Consider the following 19,272-nt stretch of genomic DNA (forward strand, 5'->3'; position numbering starts at 1 on the left):
TTTTTTAGAGCGTTTACTTTGTTTACGGTTTGTTCACCCACGTGGCGCGACAATCCGTAACTTCCGTGTTTGGATCAATCAGTACCAGAACTTAATTCATGGGCACTGGGAGTAGGAGTTTCGGGACTATAGAAAGACGATGGAGCTCCGGCTTTGACTGCCAGAGCTCTTTAACCGGGGTTGATCAGTCACTGACCGTATTCGGATACGCGTCTGTGCACTGGACAGGAGCTGATCGGTATACTCAGACGCACATGGCCTTCTGGAACTGCGTATTTTAAGTGTGGTCAGTGCTCGCTTTTCTGAGAGGATGACGACGGCTCTAACGTCAGCAACAACCACCCTATCCCCATGCACGTCCTTCTAAATGAGAATCACTTTTCGGCCTACAGGTTTCCTGTTTCAGCAAGAGAAGGCTTATAGATAGTATTTCGCTCTGAGCGCTGGGACCATCCAGCCGCAAGAACTTGATAAGAGAAAAGAAGAAAGATGTGAATAGAGAGACAGAGCCTCCGAACGGTGCACTCGCAGAGCCTATGTAGGTCCTGTGAAATCTGTGAGCATGCAGTGTCGGCCACAACCGCGAAAACGCTTTCCGACGTCGGCTCGAATAAACGCAGTGCCGGCGAACGCTTAGCGACGAGGCGGAGTGGGAAATAAATGCGGTCTGGCAGGTTCGTTCTTATTGGCTGCCGAAAGGAAGAGGCAACAACAGCAACAGCAGCTCTAGGTAAGAAAAAAAAATGGTAGGCAAAGAAGGGATCGAGCATAATTCCAGGTCCTCGTGCTCGCGTTGTGTACACAACCAACCCGCGGCAGCGGTGGGTGCGCAAGACGAAATGGGTTTTGGCGAGAAGGAAGGGGAGGAGGAAGAGGAGAGGCCCGGCACGCCCGCCACTTTTCGCAAATCCATTTGGACTTGGTCGCGCTGGAGCACGCGAGCGACTGCTTTACGCATTTCGCTGCCGTGCCCATAACATGCACCCCCCCCCCCCCCCCTCCCGATTCCTTCCCTCTCGTATCCGCGCCTAGCGTTATATCGCGGCCCTCCCATTTCGCATGCATGCCGTGTTTTCTCGGCTGTATGAGGTGTAGCAGAGTTTACTTCGGTTAATCTGCTAGGCAAAAAATTACAAATACAGAGATTCCTTATTTTTTCCAACTCTTCCTCTATATTTATTGAATAAATAAATCGAAATCCTGTACCTGTGACTCGTAGGATGTGTGAGTGGCTTCGTTGCAGAGCTCGTTAACACCTTTAGAGACTCAAAGGAGGAGTGATTCACTGCTCTATTGCAGTTAAAGAAATTTCTGCTGGAGTTTCAAGCGCTTCGTATGCCGCGAATACGAAAAGCGATCAGTCAGGTGCCTGCGTGCTTCGATGTGCCCTGATGTCCGGCGATGTTAAAATCTGTGCACGGTATAGGCCCGACATGGAAACAAAATGCGACGTGGGCCTTACGTAATTGTCTGCAACACCGATCTTCTCTTTTTGTGATATCTGTTAGTTTTAGATTTCTTCATATATATGTCCAGCTGTGCTGCTGGCTACGAAACATTGTTGTTGTTAGACCCGTTATTTCGTTTTTGCAGTTCCGTTATGGGCGAAGCTCAGTGCGGTTTCTCTTCTCAGTGCTTGGAAGTCCTCGGTTTTGGAGCGAAAGCTCCACTTCTCGTACGCAAAGCCGAAGGTCAAATGACGCTTGGATTTGACCTCTAACTGGAGGCTCGCCGCAAGTGTGGCTGTGATGTCATGCCACATGGCTTGTCGCAGCTGCTACCGCTCGTTCCGACCGCTCGCTCTCGTCAGTTTTGTCACGTGACTAACCACGTGATTCGCTCTTGCTGAATGAAAGGTTAGCGCTCGCCGCCTAGACACCGCAGAGACATGGAGCCAGAACCGGTCACCGGGACGAGTTCTTCGACTGAGCATCCTTACGACAGAGAGCGTCACGAAACCGCGTTAGCTAGAGATAAGTCGCGAAAGCGGACTCGTCGAGTTGATGAAGCTGATGAAGCTGGAGAAGCAGCGGCACAGGCAACGAGAGTATCTCGAGCGGAAAAGGGCAGCGGACGCTGCCAACGTCTCCACGTCGACATCGGCCGCTGGTTCGGTTGCCTTTCGCTGAGCTGAGTTGAGCCACAGCCATTTTTGTCTTTTATTATCAGGACGGATACGTTTTCGACAGAGAGTATTTGAAGTCTAACGGCTGTAGTGCTAGCATGGCAGCATTACCTTAGAGTTGAATAGATATAGAGTAAATTTATTGATGACTTACATAGAATTGTCCGGGCGCTTTTTCAGCAACCGCGGAGAGAACATGCGAAGTTAATAATAGCGTGCTGATGCATCTAACATTACGCATGATTGTACATGGCCGAAGCCAGCAGGTAGAGCATCTCAGTGATTACAGCGCTAAAATTAGATTTCAGCGCGGAAAAAGGGGGGAAACACTCATATCGCACTCAATGTAATGCGACTAATGTGTCTAGAATCGTTTTTCTACGAGTACGGCATAAAGCAGAAAGTGCCTGAAAAATACACATGCTTTCAGTTCATTGCGCTCGAATAGTGTTTAATAGCATGAGTAAGGCACCACTCAAATATTGTGCAAAATGGGTTGTATTTACAGGAGGTATACATGGGTGCCATTTTGGCGCACGGTGCGCAGCTTCAGTTGTGCAGGTCGGAGCAGGTGACGGTACGCCAACTAGACTTGGGCGCTGCTCTTCGATGTGGTCCATGTCCTCCAAAATGACGGCCACTAGGGCTTGAGTGCATGAACCACTCCGTACACTTCTCGAACGGTCCACCATTAACTCGCAGGTTGACGCCTCAACACCGCCATCTTGGCGTTATCGCCACCACAACAACCATTATCACCGCCTCCTCGAACTATACGCGCGTCAAGGCGGTAGACACTGGCCGCTGTTTTTCTGCCTTGTTTTCTTCTTCCCTCGCTGATGATCTCTCGCCGACCAACTCGGCGTCTCTCGTCGTCTTCGTGTGTCGGGGGTTCGTTCACCAGCGGCGTCTTGCAGCTCGTGAAGAATGTGGGCTGGCCACACACACACACTCACGCACGCACATGCCGTGGCGTGGCTGCAGCGAAGGCAGGCCACGACGCAGACAGGCTGGGCAGAGACGGCGGCGGCTTCAGCGTTTGCCGGGACGAGATGAAAGCCGCGGGGCGGGCTGTGCGGCGCCTCCCTCATCTTCACGAAAGGAAGAAATCGCATTTGCATTTTAATCGAGCCCTCGCAGCAGGAGGGGAGCTCTTGCCCTCTCCTCGCCCGCTGCTTTTGCTGCGCCTTGCTTCCTGTGTGGCTACGCTGCTGCTGCTGCTGGAGCGTCTCCCGACACTGCTCCTCGCTTTCCTATTTCTATGCTTTTCCCTCTTGCTGTATTCTATGTTAGCGAAGCTTGAGCAGACGTACCCCCCGCACCTCCGCCTCGGTTCTTTTCTGCCCATCACAGCGTTCTTTATTCTGGGTAATGACGTCTCTCGGCCGGTGTGCGTGCTGGTGATGGCGGTGGGTGCGTGGTGGCAATGACGTGAGCTGCGCTGTGCTTCACTTCATCGTCTGCCTTCACTTAGCCGGCTCGCGTTAGACGGAGCGCCGTTGTCCTCTTCTTCGGGCATTCGAGCGAGTTACCGGCTGAAGTCATGGGGTTAGAAAACAACTCGAACACGAACGCGCGCACTCCTACGATGTGTATTGTCTGTTGCAAGTGCCTTGCCTGCAATACTAAGCTGATTTGTACAGTCTCGATTTGGGCGCCGATCAGCGAACGGATTGGCTTGAAATGCGACATCAAGGGTGTCTAAACAAACATAAAGAAGCACATTCGGTATTCGTATGCCCCGTTAAATGTGTGATGCCAACCGGGCGTATTGAAAGAAGAAAACTGCAGAACCATGTCTGGATCCCGGCAAAAGCAATAAGTCACGGCTGCGTCGTTCCTTTGTAACTTCCCTGATGCTGCTTCAGCAGCCCTCGCTTCATGTGGCTGCTGGAGCTTGAACCAATCACTGAGAAATCTGATTTCGGGATATAATACGGTTCCCTTGGATTGACGTGGTGGTAGAAAAAGAAGCGAGGTTGTTCTGCTCCCGCTTGTGTGATTGTATCATCCTGGCCAATCCCCCGCCGTGAGTATGTGCCATTAAGCCTGAGGTCATCATTATCGTCATTGTGTGATTGTCGATCGCTTCTTTATGTTAAACAAGCACAATAAAGAAGACGTCCTGCGATATCATTCCAAGGTGCGTCCTCTTATTTTTCCTTTAATTATTTTTTATGTAAATGCGTAATTCCGCATGCCTTACACATCCGAGGGTGCGTTAAAACGCACATAATCCCTGCGACTTCATCGGTAACTGTCACATCTTGGCCTGTCATCTTGCAAACTATATCATGCAGGGTATTGGCGCTTCCCGTTAGTACTGTTAACGTTAGAGGAGTGCTGTGAATCTGCGGCTTGAATTTGGCTTCTTCATTTGGAAACAGGCCGTCCTGATAAAGATCCGGAACGTCTATATATTGTTCTGTACATTTACCTGTTGCTATGAATGCCCTATCTGAAGTATCTTCGCACAGCTGTGCAATGCCTTCCTATTCCGCACGGCGCGCATTATAGAGAGAAATACGGCAGGGGTTCCGTGTCAAATTGACCTGTGTTCCATGGTCATACAGCCGAGAACATGAAACTCCACGGTCACCTGATGCATAAATAACTCGAGCACGGACGTATCTCCAAGGGAGATCTTCTGTTGCGTATTAAACGACCCATGTAAAGGGTGGATCGGGCCATAAACCGTCCCGGCTAGGTTGTTAATGCGCTGCCGTACGCAAATAAGCGTGTGGAAGTGTCCTTTCAAGACGTGCGATTTAAAGGCATGTGTGTGTGTGGGTGTTCACGTGTGCGTGCGAACAGGAAATGCAAGTGCGTTCTTTCGTGAAGTCGTAAACCAACGTGAGTCTCATTCATTTTAAAGCTTCTTAGAACTGATTCCCAGGCTGTTGCTGAAGGGACCGGTAAAGTATGCCTTTCCTAAGGGACTGTAAGGAGCAGGCTGTATCTGGGTCTCTGTCCTGACCACCCAGGGTGTAAAGGCTCGCTTGTTCCTATTTGCGCTAAGTCGACGATGCGCACTGACGTCACCCGCTTGCTCAGAACTCATATTACCTGCCCAGGGCAACCGTGTGTTGACCGTGTGATGCGCGCAGCGCCGGCTGTTCGCAAGAGTAAACTCGAAAGCTTCATGTAATATCTCTGAGCATTTGGGCCGTGCTTCGTGATTGCATTCAGGCCTCATGGGAACCGCGAATACAAAGCAGAAATAGAGGCGTTTCTCTTTGTTGTTTATTTAGTCAACAGTGGCAGGTCTTCGAAGTGGGCTCACAGCTCGACATAAAGAGAAGGCTGGGGCGTTCTCTTTCAAACGTTCTAAAGCATAGCCAACATGGTGAATGCGCCAAACTAAAGCACGATAAAATAATTGCAAGCCAATACTGAGTGTTCTAGGGCGGAATGGTCAGCATATTGCCCCGTTTGTGGGTACCTTGCAGCAGCGCATTTTCGAGCCTGGCTTTTAGGGCCTGTAAATGCCTGGTCCAGCACGTTAGTCTAAGCCAACTTTTCTCACCCGCATTGCTCGTGACGCGCACAAGCTGCCCAAGCTTTTGAAAAACGTGCTTTGGATTGGGTGCGTATTGCACACGCACCAGGGTTTTCTGTTGAATTGCTGCGACGCCGCGGGCGGGCGCTGTCGCCGTCATCCTCAGGTCGACCAATGCTCCCCTGCATGGGCAACAAAAAAGGCAGCAGCCAGAAGTAGAAGTGGGCTACGCAAATGCCATGCGCATCCCCGCTGCGTCGTTGCGCATTACACGCGGCGTCGACTCCACCCATGTCCCCGCTGTGCGGCGATGCGACCGCACCCCCCTCCCTCTCCGCCCCCCTGCGGTGGTGGTCCCAACCTTCGCCGTGGACGCGAGACGCGCTAGCCGCTTCGATGTCGAGTTATAACGGTCGCGTAAAACGCGTTCGACCACAACGACATGGTCGATTTATGCTCGCCAGAGCTCGCCTTGGCGCCGCTCACGACTGCGCATGCGCCATCGTAAATCTTCCTTTTACGCCTCGGCCGCGTACTGCATCCTTTTCTGCTTTTGCGGTTTTTTTGTGACTTCACTGCCTGGCTGAATTGCTTGCGGGTGAACCGTGCAGGAAAGCAGTGCCCATGTTGCCAAAGGGGCCGGAAAGGAGTCTTTAGGTCTTTCGTGGCCGTAACCGGGTTACAGTTCATATTCTTGTGGTCATGGAAGATTAGATGTACTGTTGGCTTTGACAATTAGGGGCAAAGTGGCCATTTGTAAGCGCTGTTGTTGTGTATTAACTAAAGACGAGGTTATGTCATAGCTACGAAGAGTGCGACTATCCCAGAAATCCAGAAGTACGCTCTGCAAGTTTCAAGCAATTGATGCTTTCGTAAACGACGAAATGTACAAATTACCCTTATTAGTATTTTGGTCTTCCACGTAGACGATCACAGTAGAGTTGTTTTTTGATTCTTCTGACTAAATATGTAATTCTATGGCAACTAAGAAATGGAATTACTATTCAGTAATTTTAGTTAAAAAATTGCAAGGCCACTAACGTAGTTAAACCGAGTAGACACGTGCGGAAAGCAAGCGTTCATTCTTCGCCTCTTCGTTATGGCATCTGCATCTGCACGCAACCGCGCTTCTCGCTCTTCATATTCACACCCTCTCTCCGCTCGGCTGCAGCTGGCGCGACGCCCTCCTCCCATTGGCTGCAGCTGGCGCGACACCCCTCCGAACTTACCCGAGCTACTCCGAGGCTTCACACAAGATTTCTGATTGGGTTCGACCCAGTTAAGTTGGGCTTTCGCACTGAAATGCAGGCATGGTCTCCGCAACCACAATAGTACCCTGTCGCACGGCCATCTCGAAGGCTCTCGCACTGATACTCAAACACCAATTGAGCGCTGCTACACGGATGGCTCCGATGGCCATCGAGTCAATGGTCTATCGAGTTCGAGGGCCTCCGAACAGCGGCTGTGTGCTGTCGGACGCGGAGCGCTCGCAGCAGCGCGCTGGGAAATGAAATCAGATTTTTAAAAAAATCAAGGTCTTAAAAATATGCAAATTATTTTGCAGAAACAAAGGCGGCCGGGCGCAAAATACTGCTGCAAGCGTAATACCACCGTTGCCAGCGATACAAAAACAACCAACAGCAGATTCCTCAAATGATATACTACTGTTGCTTGCCGAAGACAACGAAGTTGATTTCAGGAGTGATTAATACAGGTGTAACGGATTAAAAAATATATATTTAGTCGTTCCAGGTTAAACTTGATGGTTGACTGCTAGCACGCCTGCAAAATTATTAGCGGCGGCGATTTCGCCACCACATCTTGGTGTGAGATGACTGAATATCTCTCGGCGGCGATCAAGTTTTCCGCAATAGCAGCGGCACAATTCATTCGAGTTCGACAGCGATGGAGAATCTCGAAGGCTCTCGACTCAATAGCCGTTGTTGTCCCCGTGTGACGGATGTATAACACTCAGCATGTCATTCCATCTTTCCGCCACGCCTCATTTCATGGTGGTTCGCTTACCAGAAATATCGATTTGGTTCACAAGGGTGGAAAGTTTGGCAAGTCATCATATAATGGATGACTTCTGGTTTCATATATCAGGGATGGGCTACATATCATGGATCGTCGATTTGGTTGTTTGGTGTAAAATCTTTCTTCCCTTTCCTTTTACCGTGGCGATTTTTGTATCCCAAGTCGGAGTGCTTTCTTACCCAGATATTCCGCTTCAGCCCGTAAATCTGGCGATGACGTCTCATAGCGTCCGCTTCTCAATCAAGGCGTTTCGGTGTGTTCAAGTAATGGCTGGGCAATCCATTAAAAAAGTGTTGCAGTTGACAGGATAGTGTGAATTCAGTGAAGTTCATGCCTTTTGTAGAAGTCTCGTTAGGCCGTCTTCTATGACGAACATCCATAATAGTCGGCGCTAACTAATCTTGACGTGGTTCATGTTTGGGACACTGGGGATTCAAGCTGCCTGCCTTTCGTGGTTTGAATAAATCGGACTGTCTTCATGATCAAGGGCCAACAAAATGCAGTTGCATAAAACTGAGGTCTGTCCTATATATCTCGGTATCACTATGCTCCTGAAGATTACGAGGATGGTTAGCATAGCATTTGATTCAGGAAGGCTGCACGTTTGATCACTTGTACGCACATAATGAAAAATTGAAATTGAAAACTGGCTGTTTGGAAAAAGAAATGGCGCAGTATCTGTCTCGCATATAAGGCGGACACCTGAACCGCGCCGTAAGGAAATAGATAAAAGGAGGGACTGAGAGAAGAAAGGAAGAGAGAGGTGCCGTAGTGGAGGGCTCTGGAATAATTCCGACCACCTGTGGGTCTTTAACGTGCACTGACATCGCACATAATGATTAGATTCACCTTCGAAGCCCATGAATTTAAATTACTAATTCAGCACCCCTGCTCCATTCTGCCTCTGTCGGCGACTATACTATTCATCATGCGTATTTGAATGTTAGCTGAGGAAGTCGGCAACCTTGTGAAGGTTCGCATGTTTTGTTTTCATTTTTTATCACGATTCAAACTTGCATGGCAATTGAGGCCTGTTCATGCATCATGCGACACCATGTTTAAAGCAGCGCACAAAGCAAAACAAACAAGTGTACAGGAGACAAACGTAAGCGCGCGCGTGTGTTAGGCTCTTTCTTGAGCGCTGTTTTCTGCTTAGCACGATTACAACTTCGCTTCGGCCGGGTCTGCACAAACGTTTTTCGTTCATTTCCGGATGGCTGCAGCTGCTGCTGGACCCGAAGTTCCAGCTGCGGCCGATCCTGCCCATTACGCGAGGTGGCAATCGCAAAAAGGGGCAAATAAAAAAATGCAGCCTATCACACTCGCTCGTCTCCTCTGGACCGCGAAACGCATGAAAAAAGAAAGCGTGGAAGAAATGTCAAATGGTGGCGGCGATTCGTTTCAGCCGCTTGACAGACAGGGCGTGCGGTGAGCATGAAGGGGGGCGGGGGGGGGGGGGGGGAGGTTACGCAGCGAGACGTGGAAAGACAGCGCGTCGAGACGAACTCATTATCGCGGCTCGCTGTCCGCGACGCATGTTGGGCACTCCTCCTTCACTGAGCAGCAGCAGCAGCAGCAGCAGCAGCAGCAGTTGCGAGCCGCCAACTTTTGCTCGCGCGCGCACCAGTGGCTGCTGGGGCTCCTTATTCCGGTCGTTATTTGGTATTCGTTTTTCTTCTTTTTCGATTCACCCCCCTCCTCCCTTATCCGTGAGTTTCGGTGGTGACACGCAGATATTTCCTCTTCCTTGCATCCACCCCCTCGCTCCCTGTAACTCAGCGTGCCTGGATATGTCCCTGTGTTCCTCCTTGTTCGGGCACTGTGTCTCTCTTCGGGTGTCCAATTCATCTTTCGCCGTTGTCGCTCGACGCACTTGCTTTCTCTGCATCCCCCCTCTTCCTCAACTGCTCGCCCCCAGAGGTGACCAAGTTATGGCGGGTGCCGGTCGTTACAAGCATGGTGACAAGCTGTCATGCGAACTCCCGCCCTCATTCGCTTCTACATACGAGCTTTATATATCGCTTCTTTGGGGCGGTGTCTTCCACCCCTGCGCGCGTCACGTACGTTCATTTCCTTTTTGTCTTCGCGTTTTTTGCTCCATCGCGAGTACGTGTGAACGCCCGCCTTGGCCCCCAATGTGTCATTTGTCACCTTCGCCGCCTCTGCCCGCGTTCTTTTCTTGCGTGCATGGGGCTGTGACTGCCCGCCTGTCTGCCTGGTTTCAATGGCTCGCCGTATACGCGCTGGGGCATTGTCTTCCTGGTGCTGCGCGGTGTCGCTGCTGTAATTCAACGCTCATACCCTCGTCTTCTTGTTTGTTTTTTCTCCTGTCCTTAGGTGATTGAGATTGGTAGGAAACTCGCGTGTAGCGGTTTCTGGGCTGACGCGGACGTGCGAAGATACGGCGCCGTCACGAAGCCCCGCTTGTGACAGACATTTTGTTTCTGCCGGCAACTGCGTGTCATTTGGAACTATCTGGCCCTTCCGCTCGCGGAGCTATCTCTTACCCCTTTTTGGAACGTGGCTGACAGCTCGTTTGTTACGCAGACTGGGCTTATTGTCTTCGCGCAGTTATGTTCTTTTTATCTTCTGGTGCTGTGGTGAAACCTGAAAGCCTTTATTTCGCTTGTAAACCGGGGGAATATATAAAAGTATGCTGAAAGAAATAAGTAAGAAGACATCTGGAAGGTGATACTTCTTCATTATGGTGTATACAGAACGAATTACTTAGCAAACACTGACGAACACGATTGAAGCACCCAGTGCCTGAGTTGTCTTACCTCTCTCACTGTGTTTAGAGCTTGCTGCTCTGCAGGACGTTATGCGTTATATTCTTGCTCAGAACGCTATCCTTTCTGAGGCAGCTTCTGCGCCCAGATTTAAAAGATTTAAAAACACAGTTTAAGCCTTTTTTTTTCCTGGCAATGATAGCCTCAGTGCTGTGACACTGCTTACTCAGTGATGCCGCACTTAACTTTTTAGTTGCAAATCTTTCCATCACAGGACATTTACCTTATCAGGACAGGCAGTGTCATTTTAAGGGAATTTGTGGTAGAACATGCGCCTCGTGCGCGGCAGGTACAGGGCACCAATCCTCGTATGAGTGGTTTATATAGTATGTATAGCTGCTTGGATTTCTTGCACCAGAAACCACAGATGAAGCTGCCGCACCCCACATAACCAGTGCATGAATATGCGTACTGGTGCACGATACGTCGCATATCTTACTCTGTAGAAGTCCTCGATCGCCAAATGGTATAGGCATTCTTAAAAGCTCGTATACTACGCAGCTTCAAGGCGTGTTTTCTTTTTTTCGATTTACGGGGTGATAAAATACAAAGATACCATCACAGTGTATTGATACGCGCCACTGCATCTTTCACGGCTTGGGTGTTGGTTTGCGAAGTTGCGGCATTTAGTCGATATGTTTCAAGGGCAGCAATCCGCAGACGAGGAGCTGAGAGTTTGGAGAACTCTTCTGAATTCAGCATTTCTTTTAGACTTTTTTGTTGTTTATTCCTTTGGCTGTAGGGAAAGAAGGCCACAGCTTTCCTCTTCTTGTGAGGGACGCTGACTTCGCGGCAGCTTTTCTACTACCCACCTTCCTGCACCTCTCGCTGCATCCTCTTTTGCTTCACTTCTTTATCTCTTTCCATGCTGGCGCGTTACGAACCAAAGACGCATGCATCCGAAACGGACGGATGGATGGACGGGCGGGCTCAAACTGACGGGAGCAGCACACTGCGACCCGACTTCGAGGCCCGACAATGGATGCAAATTTCGGGGTTAGCCCTCCGTCGCCGTGCCCCTGTCCGCCCCCCGTTTTCCTCCCTTCCCGCCCCCTGTTTTTGTATACCCTCCTCGCCTCTTTTCACGGGAACCCCTGCGGTAAAAGCTGGTGCATATCTCAGTGCCTGGGAGGCCCCCATGGTCAGATCTCGCAGCGCTACACCTACCGCCCCCCCCCCCCCCCAAGCACCTCTCCATCCTCCCCTCCCTCGAACCAACTACATATTGCAGAACCCCTCGGGAACCCCCGTCGCCCGTGCGTTTTGTATCGGGCGCAACGCACCGTTTGACGCCAACGAGATTTATCGCTTCGGACACGAATGCTCTTTTTTTTTCACCCCCCCCCCTCTCTCTCTCTTTCGCCGCGGCGTACCGTTTGCCCCCGCTTTGATCTTGTTCTCTCTTCCTCCCCGCCTCCCGCAGTTCACCCTTCTGTCAGAGTTTCTATCTTTTCCCTTTCTCTCTTTTCACCGCTCAAAGCCTCCCTCGTGAGCGCTGTCTGAACACTTTTTTTTATATATAGCTTGCTTTCCTTTTTTTTTTCGTGCTTTGTTGGGCTGTTCCATTCGGAAAGTTTGAAACCAACTTCGTGCTGCGCGTGCAAGCCTCAGGACTCACCTCTGCTCTCCGTTCCGCATCGACGGATTCCATGCCCTTTACCTTTTCTTGCCTCTGCTTCTTCCTCGAGATTCGTCCTGCTACACGCAGTCAGTTTTCTTTTTCTTTTTGGCTAAGTTGAACATTTTCGTTGTCACGGTTTCCTATATCCTTCCTTCAAAGGGGCCACCTTGTACGATGTCTTTATTCTCGAATGCAAGAAAAATGAAACGAAAACAATTTTGCTCAAGAAATGCCTATGTGGCTTTATGGGGACTTTAATGCAAACGCTTATCAAGAGCTATCTGAACAAAAACATAACAAAAATAAACAGTGTTGCCAAACGACGAGAGCGGGTATACGGAAAAGAGAGGGGCGCAGACCACGCTGGAGCCCTGTATTGTCCATCTTGAAGCCTGTGGGGAGACCCGAGTTAGGCTTACCGATCCCGCTCTTAGGCTTAACAACGTTTAGGACCGGCGCCATTGAGAACCGTGCGTGTGGCGTTCAGGCTTTCGCGGTTGGCGGCCTTATCCCTTATTACTGGGCTTAAGGTTGCGCCGGAAGGATTCGGAGCGGACGGTTTTGCGCGTATGCGCCGTGCTCCTCGCGCACGACGTCCCCTGCGTGCTTTCCCCATTTTTCTTTTGATACGTTCCCGGCTTCCTTGTCGGCTTCTCGAGGCAAACTAGACGGCGACCCTTCACATTGTGTTGCTCCTGTCGGGTTGCATTCGTATCGGGGCCGCTGACGTGTGGTGTTCTGGAACGAAGGATGAATTGACCGTGAAGAAGGCAACCCACAGCAACGACTTTTGATTTCTTGCTTTTGAGAGTACCTCTCAAAACAGTTTGAAACCCGAGCTCCTTGACCCTGGCCTCTTGTTCGGCTTTTAGCTTGGAGAAAGCGGCCCATTTTTTTATTCATACATAGTTAAAGGGCAACGATGGTTGGAACGAGCCTTTGCTCGGTTGTGGACTCGGCCTCTGTACTGCTGCCGATTAAGATTGTATTGATGGTGGGGCTCGGGATGATGATTACACATGAATGTCTGGCACGGGCTTTTGAGGTATCAGTCACGACTGACAGATCAACTTTTTTTTTGCGTGTATTTAGACCTCGGAATTCAGTTTGTTTACACCAGCCGTAAGTACGTAAACTGTTGATCTCATGGTGTTCTGAAATATTACGTTTAAGCCCTTACTCACTGCTTGTAGCGCACACTAACCTTCCGGTACGGCATTTCGTTGGTTGGTGCTCAGTTTTTCATCATATTTTTTGCTGAGGAATTTTTATAAACAGCTGCTGGGGGTGGTGGCCTCAGTTATTCAACCCCGAGGCTGCCTACAAGAGGCGCCTTGTGCGCATCGGGAGTGCTATTGCATTCCTGCTTGTTCACTTGTTTCATCTATCCTCTTGTTTCCTGTTATGAGAACTTCGCGGTCAGGGCGGAATTCATGCGTAACTGCTATGGTTATGGCCTAGACAGCGACCGTGCCTGACCTCTTTTTTCTTATCCTCTCCACAGCATCCGTATCCCTCCGAAGACCAGAAAAAGCAGCTGGCCCAGGACACCGGACTCACCATCCTCCAAGTCAACAACTGGTGAGTGCTTCCTCCTACACTGAGTTCTTGTAGTTGCCGTGCAATATTTCGCACCGCTTTCGCACGACTCGTAGTGGCCACAGTGCCCAGGGTCAAAGCACTCCTCACAAAAATTTCTTTAGACAGTCTATGTACTTCCTACAGACAAATCGTATAGGCTTGTCTATACACAGTCCTTACGCTATCTAAAGACTTATGGTCATACACTTTTAGTAGGCTTCTATCTATAGACTATGAATAGACGAAAAGAAATATGCATAGGAAGGCAATAGAGTCTATAAGAAGTCTATAGAAAGTCTATTGACAATTTTTATGTGGGACTGGACAAAACAACGGTAATGGACTCATTGAGCTGGAAGGAATCTGCGAAGCAGTTTCACTTAGGAGTGAGCACTTAGCGCAGCCGATGATTACAAAGTAAAGCCTTATAGCTGTAGCTTAATTAATGGAGGTACTACCCTGGACGGACAAGTGGTGGCTCTGGGTTCGATTCCTGAACCAGGGTAAATTTTTTCTTCAAATGCGAAGCTGCTGCGAAACTTGTCCAGGTTTCCTTTGCAGTCGTTGTTTGCGTTCAGGTTTATGCTAGTGAGTAATTACTCCCTAATTGAAATCTACTCCACTTTGGGGGTTCTCACTAAATGCATTGGAAAAATAGCTTGAGATTCTTCGGAAAGCTAATAGGCGTACATGCTTCAGCATGCTCAGTACACAGCCGTTCCACATGCTGAGATCGAACCAAGAAGGGTTTTCCGGCGGGCTAGTTGGTGCTTCTCGTCCATGATTAAACTGCGCGTAAGAACGGGGACAGAGACAGGAAGACACGTACACACACAGAGCGCACACTTCCAACTTTTATTCGAAAACGCTTTGAGCATTCCTTTTTATACGCTCCAAACCACCACATGACACAGCCGGGATCGAACAAAACGGATCAAAGAGCGTCTTGCGGGGCAAGTTCGTGACTGTACATCATTGGCTACAGGCGCTAAAACAGACACAACACAAGGCAGAAAGACACAAGGCGCTCCGTCCTGTTTTTCTGCCTTGTGTCTGTTTTCGCGCCGAAGAAAACGGATAAGTTTAACAGTATCAGTGTACATGGCTCGGACCAGCTGGATGGAGCCAGCTGTCCCGAGCCTTATGTGCACTGAAACTGTTAAACTTATCTGTTTTGTTCGATCCCGGCTGTGTCATGTGGTGGTTTGGAGCGCATAAAAAGGAATGCTCGAAGCGTTTTCGAATAACAGTTGGAAATCTGCGCTCTCTCTCTGTGTGTACGTGTTTCTTGTCTCTGTCCCCGTTCTTTGGAGCAGTTTAATCATGAACGAGATCGAACCAGCATGGTTAACCCAGCGGTGGCTTCCATCAGGCGCGGCGGCCAGTGGACGCTGTGCGCGTGTCAAACCTCGCGGGCAGCGAAAAGCGCAGCGTTGTTACGGCCTCCGAAGCACTCCTACACTGGCGCCGAGCAAAGCCGGGCGGCGGCAGATCTCGTGTGCGCACCGCCGTCGGCTTGGGACCCGCGGAGCGGGCGCAAATCTCCCGGACGAAATCCTGTTGACACACCGGTCGCTTTGCGCGGGAATGAACGGCAGAGGGAGGAGGAAAAAAGGGGAAAAGAACTGCGGAGGCAGAAGCTGGGGAGCTTGCGCCTCCAAATCCTCCCTAATTGACTGCGCCGCGCCTCGAGCGGATTGTGTCCCGCTGATCTGGATGGCTTGTAGGGAGACAACGCTGGAGCGGGGTGGGCACGGGGAGGGAAGGGAGGAACGGGTGCAGAATAGCGGTGGCAAACAAGCAGCGCGCCTCGCAGCGTCCCTAGCGGACTCGTTAAAAAGGCGCACTGGTGGTTCGAGTTCTCCTGTGTAGCTCAGTGGCTCTTGGCCTGTTGGGAGGAAGCGCATGTTGCGTTGTATTCGGTGCCCACGCCGGCCTTGTTTTCAAAATCCGCCCTGTGTTGTCTTCAGGGTCAGAGCTTGCAGCTTTGGCGAATATTGAGAGGACGCTCCTTAACTCTGCACTTTTCGATTGTGAAGGTATCTCGCTAGTATACGGCATCAGAAATACGTCTATATATGCTCTCTAGATTTTCGAAACGCACTTATAGCCGCCGCGGTGGCTCAGTGGTCATGGCGCTCGACTGCTGACGCGAAAGACGCGGGTTCGATCCCGGCCGTGGCGGTCGCATATTGATGGAGCCGAAATGCTAGAGGCCCGTGTGCTGGGCGGTGTCAGCGCACATTAAAGAATAATAATAATAATAATAATTGGTTTTGGGGGGAAAGGAAATGGCGCAGTATCTGTCTCATATATCGTTGGACACCTGAACCGCGCCGTAAGGGAAGGGTAAAGGAGGGAGTGAAAGAAGAAAGAGGTGCCGTAGTGGAGGGCTCCGGAATAATTTCGACCACCTGGGGATCTTTAACGTGCACTGACATCGCACAGCACACGGGCGCCTTAGCGTTTTTCCTCCATAAAAACGCAGCCGCCGCGGTCGGGTTCGAACCCGGGAACTCCGGATCCGCAGATAGTAGAAATTATCCTGCGCCTTCCACTACGGCGTCCCTCATAGCCTGAGTCGCTTTGAGACGTTAAACTCCCATAAACTATACTAGGCTAAGCTAAACTAACGTAAACTAGGCTACGCTTCATACTTGAGCCGCACGAGAAACAAACACAAAGCGAGCGAGAAGACACTGCACGGGCGTAGACCAACCCTTTTATTCCAATTGGTGTCTTCTTCCTCTTATGGTCCATCACAAACAGCTGCACATTCCTTCACGCATCTTGTCTTGTCTTCCCTAGAGAACCCTAGCTATTGTGATGGACCATAAGAGGGAGAAGACACTAGCTCGAATGAAAGGGTTGGTCTACGCCCGTGCAGCGTCTTCCCGCTCGCTTTGTCCTTGCGGCTTAAGAATGAATCTCCACCAACTTGTCCAGTTTACCGTCCCTATTAAGCTAAGCTATACTAAGCTAAGCTGAGCTAAACTAGAGTAAACTAAACACATTTATACGCAGTATTTAACTGATATAACTTTTGCGACACGTAACTTAGTGAATATGTAATGTCGCGCTAGAAGAGCGCTCGAAACGCATTTGTTTGGAGTAGTACGTTATGAGGACGTTCGAAGCACAGTTGTACGCATTTCCTTTTGAATATCAGGAATCCCGTTATATTCAGCAGCCGAAAAAAAGAAAAGAAGCCTGCGTCACATGAATTTGGGAAGCAGCATCCCCAAATTCTCCTCTCTTCACGGTCCCATGGATACACTGACGTCCTTCATTAATGGAATATCTCGTTGTCCCCAGAGATTTCCGTCGAAAAATGTGTGACACAGGGCGCACATCATTTCAGCTGCTGCCTCGTGGCGCTTACGTTCTTTCGAGCCAACATTCGCATCCCAGAAAAGCTGTGAAAAAAAAAAAGTTCTAGCTTTGATTGACAGCATTCACACGCAAAGCGCTAACGGTAGCCCTGAGCCGCTGACCGCTGGTCAGTGGGGGAAATGAAAAGAGGGAAGTCCCACCTTCTTTTTTAATGACGTGGCTCGCTTTTATGGTCAGCTTTACAACTCGGCTGCTTCCTGTTCTTTCTTGTGTTTGACAGGACAAATGGGGTGCTCTTTATGTGGGAGTATTTTAAAAGTATAACATCGACAGTCTGATTTGTGTGAGGACAGGCAGTTCCCCTTTGTATAGCGTTATCAAAAAACTGCACAGACGTCCAATAAGGTGGCAGTTTGGGCTTGTTGGCAGTGCATGACGTATAAAATAGCGCAACAGCAGACAAGGACATGAAAGAACACACACGAGCTCTAGTGTGTTCTTTCATGTCCTTGTCTGCTGTTGCGCGCGCTGTTTTATACGTCATGCTCAGACGTTACCAGTATGTATGCAGAAAGCGGTCCCGTAGCGGCTGAAGGTTGTCTCTTCTGGTTAGCCCTCAAAGCCATATGTGACAGCAATGTTTGTGAAATTCTGCTTGCATGATAATTAAAGAGCGCACAAGGAAGGAGATGGTTTGGTTTATTGGTTAATCGGTGTTTAACGTTCCAAGGCGACTCAGGCTAAGAGGGACGCCGTTGTGAAGGGCTGCGGAAATTTCGACTAACTGGGGTTCTTTAACTTGCACTTACATCACACAGCACACGGGTCTCTACAATGTCGCCTCCATCGAAATTCTACCGCCGCAGCCGGGATCGAACCCACATCTTTCGGATCAGCAGCCGAGCGCCATAACCACTGAGCCAGCGCGGCGACAGAAGGAAATGTTGTGCTCGTTAGGATATTCGAGTCCAATTATTTCCAGTACAAAATAATTAGTTTTTCCTCAAATCAACACCACCACTCAAACAAAAGTCATAATTCTCCTGTGCCTTCCCCCTGATTTCAATGACTGTTGGCTGAGGTTGGGAAGAGTGGTGTAAACAACGTGAGGAACAACCCGGTTCTGAGGACATACATTTTGTTTATTTCCCGAGTGTACATGCGAATGGCTTGGACCACGCAAGGGTGGCCGGTGTGTTATAAAAATGGAAGCAAGAAGCAAGCAAATAATAAGTATGCGTGCAGTAAGCGAGAACACAAGAACAATTAATTGGCAAACATGATGGAACCCTGAACGAGGGGCTAAATGGCTCAAATGGGGCTAGAGCTTTGTTCTCATCATCCTCTAAGCGTTATTCGGCTGGGTGTTGGAGTGGGGTAGTTGGTACGCTACCAAATGTAAGTGGGGGGGGGTCTGTGTTGTGTGCCTTGTGTTGCTGTCCGGCCTAGCTAGAGCCGTTAACGTTGAGTCTTTTCTTCAGCAGCCAGCAGATGACAAACGACCAGAAGGCTCATTGTTGCTGTTTAGGAAAGTTATTCGCGCTAAGTTCTACCTCTGCAACACGGCTCCGTCGGTTAAATATTAGACAAATTCAGTAATGATGTTCATTCTAAAGCTGATTATGGTGACGATGTTGATTAAGGTGTTCGTGATGAGGATGACACTGATAATTGGTTTATTGTTTATTTGCCATGATGAAATTCGGAAAGCAGACTTCAGTTCTTTCTCTTGAAAGATGTTGAACCACTTTTGCATACGAGGTCGATAAATGACGGTTGTGGGGTAGTAGACGCACTTGTTTCTTAGCCTTTCTTTCATCTTTCTGTTTTGCTTGTTTTGTTCTACAACGGAAATTAGGGCGTCGCTTTTCCGCTGCCTCCTCTCGCTCATCGACCGCCGGCTTTGCACTTTCACTAACTGTTCGTTTTATTCGTGTTTTTTTATATTTATTACCGCCCGCCCTCCCGCGACAAGCAATTTACTCTGCGATGTGACGTGTACCCGCCCTCTGCCACGCCCTTTCCGACTGCGGCGGAAAAAAGAAACTTCGCACACACGCAGTGCAGACGCGGCTGATTTCATCTGCCCAGCGACAAATCGAACACGTGAAACACTTAGCTGTAGGAGCGCGTGCGTGTGTCTGTACGCGCGCTTGGCAATCTTGGCATCTACACGGCAGTCAAATGGATGAAGGCTGTACTTTGAGAGGTAGAAAGCGCCTGCATCTTTAACATCTCTTTGTAACCCTTCGTTAGTTGTCTTAATTAACCATGCTTTTTTTTTGGG

General features: G+C 49.7%; 1 protein-coding gene across 2 annotated transcripts in view; it reads left to right on the forward strand.

Annotated features, from left to right (window-relative positions):
• Positions 1-19,272, forward strand: part of LOC144133541 (homeobox protein Meis1-like) — a 359,482-nt gene that overhangs the window by 287,778 nt on the left and 52,432 nt on the right. For both annotated transcript variants that reach the window (XM_077666708.1, XM_077666709.1), the window contains exon 11: positions 13,576-13,652. In XM_077666708.1, the coding sequence (XP_077522834.1) occupies positions 13,576-13,652 (77 nt within the window). The remainder of the gene's footprint in view (positions 1-13,575; positions 13,653-19,272) is intronic.

Source organism: Amblyomma americanum, chromosome 5, assembly GCF_052857255.1.
Source record: "Amblyomma americanum isolate KBUSLIRL-KWMA chromosome 5, ASM5285725v1, whole genome shotgun sequence".
Classification (NCBI taxonomy): domain Eukaryota; kingdom Metazoa; phylum Arthropoda; class Arachnida; order Ixodida; family Ixodidae; genus Amblyomma; species Amblyomma americanum.